This window comes from Oncorhynchus tshawytscha, linkage group LG15 (assembly GCF_018296145.1).
Source record: "Oncorhynchus tshawytscha isolate Ot180627B linkage group LG15, Otsh_v2.0, whole genome shotgun sequence".
In the NCBI taxonomy this organism is placed as follows: domain Eukaryota; kingdom Metazoa; phylum Chordata; class Actinopteri; order Salmoniformes; family Salmonidae; genus Oncorhynchus; species Oncorhynchus tshawytscha.
In genome coordinates, this window is record NC_056443.1 from 29591067 (window position 1) to 29599048 (window position 7982).

The 7982-nt window shown below is 51.4% G+C and overlaps 1 protein-coding gene across 1 annotated transcript; it reads left to right on the forward strand.

Annotated features, from left to right (window-relative positions):
• The first annotated feature begins 1669 nt into the window (after positions 1–1669).
• On the forward strand, positions 1670–4880 carry LOC112214894. Its single transcript, XM_042297813.1, has 2 exons — positions 1670–4338; positions 4424–4880. The coding sequence occupies exons 1-2, from the start codon at positions 1907–1909 to the stop codon at positions 4878–4880; spliced, it is 2889 nt and encodes a 962-aa protein (XP_042153747.1). The 5' UTR covers positions 1670–1906.
• Positions 4881–7982: the final 3102 nt, after the last annotated feature.

A 7982-nucleotide genomic window follows, 5' to 3' on the forward strand; every position in this document is an offset into this window, starting at 1 on the left:
CCAGACTGATACCTCCTCCCCAGACTGATACCTCCTCCCCAGACTGTTAGCTCCTCCCCAGACTGATACCTCCTCCCCAGACTGACACGTCCTCCCCAGACTGTCACCTCCTCCCCAGACTGATACCTCCTCCCCAGACTGATACCTCCTCCCCAGACTGATACCTCCCCCAGACTGATACCTCCTCCCCAGACTGATACCTCCTCCCCAGACATATCAGTCCTCCCCAGACTGTTACCCTCCCCCAGACTGCTACCTCCCCCGCAGACTGATACCTTCTCCCCAGACTGATACCTCCCCCAGACTGATACCTCCTCCCCAGACGTATCAGTCCTCCCAAAACTGCTACCTCCTCCCCATACTGCTACCTCCCCCAGACTGATACTGAGACCTCCTCCCCAGGCGTATCAGTCCTCCCTAGACTGCTCCTGCACAATCCCCCCCAGTTTGGCTGGCAACACAGTCTCCATTAACTCATGCCTTGTTTTCATTACAGAACCCTGAGGCCCTTTCCTGTGCAGGGCCTTGGCCACTTTCTCTGCTTCCATATCAAAAGGAGCGTTATTAGCAAGGTGAGTGGAATGATTGTTGTTATCATGGTTGAAAATGCAATGTGAGCTAAGCAGGTATCTTCTCTCTTGCTTAAGGCTATAGCGTCAGTGTCGGATGACACATTTTATGAGCGAAAGGAATCTTAATTTGATTCCAAAGGACAGACAAGCAAGTGGGGAATGCAGTATTTACAAAATGTATTACATGTGGGTGTACACACACACACACACACACACACACACACACACACACACACACACACACACACACACACACACACACACACACACACACACACAAAGAAGAACAGACGCAAGTATCATTCAGGTATACAGACACCCATTGAGGATATCCATTCAAACCTTTCGTTTCTTCCATTAACAGACATGCTCGTTAAGCAAAAAGTGTTCATGTTCTCTCTGATAAAACAGATATGAAAGACGGACCAAAGAAAAGAGAGAAAGCTTCAGCTATGGACTGAAAGGAGACCAAGGGGAACAGAGTGGTGGGCTATTGGAACACAGACAGGTCTTTGTCTGGTAATTCTCCTGCTTGTGGAATTATTGAAGCAAACCAAAACATTTTGAAGTGTCATAACTGAATATCTGCCTTGAAGGCCTGGTGGGATGGTGTGTTTTTGTGTGTGTATGTTTGTGTGTGTTTGTGCCTGGGTGTGTGTGCCTGTGTGTGTGTGTGTGCCTGTGTCTGTGTGTGTGCCTGTGTGTGTGTGTTGTTGGAGGGTAGCGGATATGGGGGGGTAGGGGACATGGGGGGTATGGCTGGGTCCCAAGCTATTTCCATAAACTGACTTATGAAAACCTTACGACACACTCTTAGAAAGATAAATATACACAGTGCAGTGCACCTCCCCAGCCTTCCCCGATACACTCACAGGCATCCCCCTCTCTCTCTCTCTCTCACACACACACACACACACACACACACACACACACACACACACACACACACACACACACACACACACACACACACACACACACACACACACACATTGAGAACCCCCCACCTCTTCCAAAAACATAATTATTTTGTTCAATTCCCTCCCTCTTTCCTTCGCTCATTCCCCTTTTGCCCTCCCTCCCTCCCTCCCTCTCTGAAATCTAGGGACAATCTGCAAGCACTCAACACCGGCACAGAACTCTGTTAGCAGGGAAGACTGAGGTAGTTGGAGAGAGAGAGGTTTGGAGAGGTATTGTGCAGATGAAGAGAGAAAAGTTTGGATGAGAAGAAAAAAAACAAGAAACAAATAGTAAAAAAGTTGAAGAGGAGAAAGAGAAAAAAGCAGAAGAAAAAGCGAGGATTTGAAAAGTAAGCTGTGGTGAGTGAACTAACAATGGGCTCCCCAGTGCGCTGTGCTGCTGCTGTAGTTGTCTCACTACTGGGTCTCCTCTACTATAGTCCCCCTGTATGGGGCCAGGAGCTACAGGAGAGGGACGCTCTGTGCAACGAGGACGGCTGCTTCGTGGTCTACTTCCAGCGCAAGACCTTCCTGGACTCCTGGAGGAGCTGCAAGGAGAAGGGAGGCAACCTGGCCACAGTCAAACTCCAAGAGGGGGCTGACGCTATCGCTGCTCTCTTCTCCAGCGTGGAGCTACGGGGCCTCAGAACCAAGGTCCGGGTGTGGATTGGTCTCCAGAGACAGCCTCGCCAGTGTACCGCCTCTCGCCCTCTCCGTGGGTTCTCCTGGATTACGGGTGACCAGGATACCCAGTACACCAACTGGCTGAGGGACGACTCACCCAGTACCTGTTCGGCCCCGCGCTGTGTGGTTATGACCTATGGCACAGCCGCCCACGAGCAGCATGATAATTTTAAATGGCTGGACGGCTCGTGTTCGGTGCCCGTGGATGGCTACTTGTGCCACTACACCTACAAGGGCATGTGCCCGGCTATTTGGAGCGAGGGGGGCGGCAATGCCCTCTATAGTACCCCTTTCAGTCTCCTCAGTAGCCTTCTTACCCACGTGCCCTTTGGATCTGTAGCCACGGTGCCCTGCCCGGGGGGCACCAAGGAGGAGCAGTCAGTGCTGTGTGTGCTGAGGGAGGATGGCTCTGTGGGGTGGTCCAGGGAGACGCCCCTCTGCTCCGACACCACAGAGAAGAGCTGGTGTGATCGGGACAACGGAGGCTGCGAGCATTTCTGCCAGGAGGCCAGGGAACACTACTACTGTGAGTGCTCGGACGGCTTTCAGCTCGGTGACGACGGGCAGACATGTGTTGCTGTCGACCCGTGCCACAGTGCCCCCTGTGAGTTCGAATGCCTTCCGCTGTCGGACGGCTACCGCTGTGCCTGCCCTGAAGGATACATGCTGGACCCGGATGAGCGTGGTTGCCTGGATGTAGATGAGTGCCTGCAGAGTCCCTGCGAGCAGCTGTGCGTCAACGCCCCGGGAACCTTTGAGTGCCGCTGCCGCCAGGGCTACCGGCCGGACCAGGAGGGCGACTGTGAGGATGTGGACGAGTGCATGGATGACCCCTGTGAGCACGCCTGCGAGAACACGCCTGGCTCCCACATCTGCCACTGCCACCTGGGCTTCTCCCCCCTGCCCGAGGACCCCTCCCACTGCCAGGACACTGACGAGTGTCAGATCCCTGGGACATGTCAGCAGATGTGTGTGAACTACGAGGGGGGCTTCGAGTGTTACTGCGAGGTGGGCTACGAGCTACTCTCTGACCAATTCTCCTGCAGGAAGATAGGAGAGGACTCACCCACCGCAGTCACGCCCTCGTACCCCTGGGTCACCGGCCAACCTGGTTCCAAGTGGGACCCCCAGCAGACCTACACCGACTGGCCCCTGGAGGAGGAAGAGTCCCTGGACTGGCTCACAGACCCTCCCAGGCTGGAAAGTGACATCATCTGGGTCACCAGCGCACCCCAGGAGGAGCCAGTCCTAAACCACAACCCATTCCTGCCCTTCCCCACGGAAGAGCCTGAGGAGGAAGAGGAGGAGGAGGAAGAAGAGGAGGAGTATACACCTGGCTGGGACATCATGAATTGGAATGTCCCAGCCAAGGTCCAGCCAGAGTTGGAACCCATGCCCAGTCTCTCTCCCAGCCCCACATCCGACACAATCCCCACCCCAACACCCACATCTGACAGGTATTGGTTTGAGGAGGATGAGGAGACCACTACCAGTCCCTCAGTCCTCCCCACCTCCACTATCTCGGGAGGGGCCTGGAACTGGTTCTGGATCAGTTCCACCCCCACCAGCCAGGACCAAGGACTTACGACGTGGCAGGAGCCAATCACTGACCAGTATGTCCCCGCATCCAACTATGATGAAGCTGATGAGAATGAGGAAGTGGGGGTAATTGACGATGGGTGGGTGACATCCCCCCCAGAGATGGACCAGGACCCAGGCCAGCACACCCCCTCCCTGCCTTTCCCCCTGGCTCCTCAAACCCCCCTCACACCCAACCAGGGAGTGGTGGAGGTGGAGAGGGAGGATGAGAGGGAGCCGCCCCAGGAGGATGTGTTGGAGGTGGAGGATGAGAGGGGGCCGCCCCAGGAGGACGTGGTGGAGGTGGAGGATGAGAGGGAGCCGCCCCAGGAGGATGTGGTGGAGGGGGAGGATGAGAGGGGGCCGCCCCAGGAGTACGTGGTGGAGGGGGAGGATGAGAGGGAGCCGCCCCAGGAGGACGTGGTGGAGGGGAAGGATGAGAGGGAGCCGCCCCAGGAGGATGTGGTGGAGGGGGAGGATGAGAGGGGCCGCCCCAGGAGGACTTGGTGGAGGGGGAGGATGAGAGGGGGCTGCCCCAGGAGGACGTGATGGAGGGAGAGAGAAAGGATGAGAGGGGGCCGCCCCAGGAGGACGTGGGGGAGATGGAGGGGGAGGATGAGAGGGGGCGCTCCAGGAGGATGTGGTGGAGGTGGAGGGGGAGGATGAGAGGGGGCCGCTCCAGAAGGACGTGGTGGGGGTGGAGGATGAGAGGGAGCTGCCCCAGGAGGACGTGGTGGGGGTGGAGGATGAGAGGGAGCCGCCCCAGGAGGACGTGGTGGGGGTGGAGGATGAGAGGGAGCCTCCCCAGGAGGATGAGGGGGAGCCTCCCCAGGAGGTTGAGCGGGAGCCTCCCCAGGAGGATGAGAGTATCCAGAAGCAGGATGGTGCCAACTGGCTGCTGGTAGGCCTCCTGGTGCCCCTTTGTATCTTCATCGTGGTGATGGTGGCACTGGGCATCGTCTACTGTACCCGTTGCGTTGTCACGCCGCGCAATAAGTCCGCCACCGACTGCTACCATTGGATCTCCGGGGCGCACGACAAGCAGGGCGCGTCCAATCCCAGCAAGGGGATGCAGTCACATGTTTAAACAGAATGAGGAAAGACTTGTAGATAAATAAACTGGTTTTATAAATAAGAGGAGAGGATATGAAGAAGGTAAGAGAGGACTTGGGTGGTTGTTTTATTGAATGCAACTCTGTGAAACACTTGGATGTTTCTGTGGAATATCGGTTGAAAGAGAAAAGAGAAGAAACAGGAAGCAATACAACAACAAAAAACACTGATCCTTTTCTTGGGATGATTTGACATTATTGTTGCTTACGCAGATCTCACAGGACAAGGTATATGATCCCTATATGATTGCACTATAGGGTCATAATAGAAACCATCTATTGGGATTGTGGTTGAATGCGTCATCTGGTTATAGTTACAGATGCTGTGGGTAGACACTGTTAATGTATTACCAGTGCCATCTGAAAACCTAAGCCAAAGAACTATACTGTAGCCTATAGCATTTTTTTGTTGTCCATGAAATCTGGGTGTCTGCATCTTTCAAACAAATGCTCAGGTTTTGAGCTCATTCCCCAAAGTGTGGTGTCACAAATTACTGTTTTTTGTCCACTTTGTCAAAGAAGCAGGTTCTTATTTACCTCAGAAGTTGGTGAATGAAGGCGGTTGTGATTCACGCCCCTTTGCAGGACAGCAGACATTTCAGTAGTTGAACCAAACTATACAAGCATGACTGTCACGACGCTGTTGACTGTCACGACGCTGTTGACTGTCACGACGCTGTTGACTGTCACGACGCTGTTGACTGTCACGACGCTGTTGAGAAGTAGTCACTCGGATATTACTTTTACGCTTCTGCTTTTTTAAGTACCGGAACAAATCAATTCACACCACAGACCAAATTAGTTTTATACAGTACGCGTGTATATATGTGCTTGATTGATTGTTTTTGTGTATGTATAGTTTGTAGCAATGACTTTTCCAGACAATGTGTTAGTGTCATGATTCCTGATCCAACGAAGTGCCTTTTGTTTCATATTGACCACAGAACTCTTAGTAATTCCATGGAATGTCTGTCTGTCTAAGGGGATGGTTCCTTCCATTCAACTCCAATTAAACTAACTATCTCACCCACATGCTCCTCGTGAAGGTTTGAGTGCAGATGGAAGATGCGTTTGTATTACAGACTACAAGGACTGTAATGGGGGGTCACAGGCTCCCGTTTGACTTTACCATTGGCCTTTTCAGTGAACTCGTGATCTTTCACTCGCTCCCCAGTCACCATGTCACATACTGTAAGTGTTCAGCACGCCCCACTTCCTCTTGTCACAGGCCTGACCTGAGCTTTCTATGAACTTCCTTAATAGTCATGATGGGACAATACCAACATTTACAGTTTGAAGTCAATGCACCCTCTAGCAACTTTGACAGTTACTGCAGTCCCCATTCAAATGATGGCTTGCACTTGTAAATGACAGACAATGGAATCAATCTAAGATGTGCCTTCTGATCTGAGGACTGTGAAATGCTTTTTTAAATGTTTTTGTTACCCGTTAGGTTTTACGTAATTGTTAATTAAAATGATATGATAAGGGTTCTATCGATATTCATGTCTTGTGATTTAATGGTTCATGGTCCAATCACTTCATAATGTAATCCTGTCTGTTTTAGTTTGAAATTGATTCCTTGTGCACAGAGAGTATATGGAAGCAGCACTAAGTCGAAGAGGCCCTATCGGGTGTTTAAACAAACATCTTCAGGCGCCCTTCAACGACAGGAGAGGCGGGAGGGTGTGTGAACGTAGGAATATCACAGCTCTGCGACAAACACAACGTTTAGAATCCATCAATCAAAGCCCACAGGGGTGGGAAAGGATTCATTAAAACTCTCCGACAACAATCTCACTGTATTAGGCAACACCCGTCCCGATACCGAGGAATTGTTTATTTTTCATGTGTCAAATACAACAGGTGTACACTTTAGCGTGAAACGCTTACTTGGGAGCCCTTTCCCAGCAACGTAGAGTTCAAAGGATAAATGATAAAATACTCGTCTTGTCTTATTAGGCAACACCAGTCCCCAATACCCAGGCTGCATTGTGGTGTGTCATCGTGGCTGGCAGGGTCGGCTCCTTATTGCATATTAACGGAATGTGTTGATCACAACCAGACTGGGGCTCAGTGTGGAGCTCTAAGGGGGTTTCTTCTGTGTTTAATCTCTGATCCACCCGGGTCACCTCTCACTGGAGGCCTGCTTCATGGCATGCTGCTCTTAAAACCGGAGGTTATCTGATGCCACTGACCATCGAGATCACAGAGATATTTATTCATCTGCAGCCAGCCCAAGGCCTGCCTGTGAGGCCGGGCGGTGATCACTCACAGGGGATAGATGTGCCACTGACTACAGAGATTTTATTTTTGTAAATATCTTTATTCCTTTCTGTGCCACAGACAGAATGCAGTCAGATGGCGCCCTGTAAGGTGATAGCTCATGGGCCCTTCTGTGTGTTCAGGGTCAGGCTTAGCCACTCAGACACAGTGGGGTTGTGTTGTTAAGGGGCGCCTCCTTGATGATGTAAGCCCCATAGGGACAGATCTGGTCAGCTACTCTGCCTGCCTTCCGTCATGTTCTGCCGCATCTATCACCTAATCAGCTGATGACGCAATAGAAGGGCCATCGTGTCATGGATGGACGCACAAGATTTATATACCGCGAAACGGTGACGTCAGCAACAGTTGGCTTCGCCATACGTATATTCCTGGGTACCTGCGCAAGTTGGCCATCTCCAAAAGCACGTGCGTATCAGGGGAATAGTGGTGCGTTGGAGCTCTGTCCGGCAAGTTTAATATTTAATAGACCACAGAAAGGGGTGTACACTGGAGTACATTCTGAAGTTCAGGATGGCGACTTCCATTCGATAGTCTGTAATGATGAATACCAATTGAATACAATCAGAATACAAAATTGGCGTTGAAACTGAGTTATTGAAACATGATAGAGTAAGGTATTTCTCACTAAACTGTAACATACATCAAAGTAGAGTAGAACGTAAGTCAAATCATATCCAACTTTATTAGTCACATGCTCCGAATACAACAGGTATTCACCTTACAATGAAATGCTTACTTACGAGCCCTTAACCAACAATGCAGTTTTAAGAACCCCCCCCCCCAAAAAAATA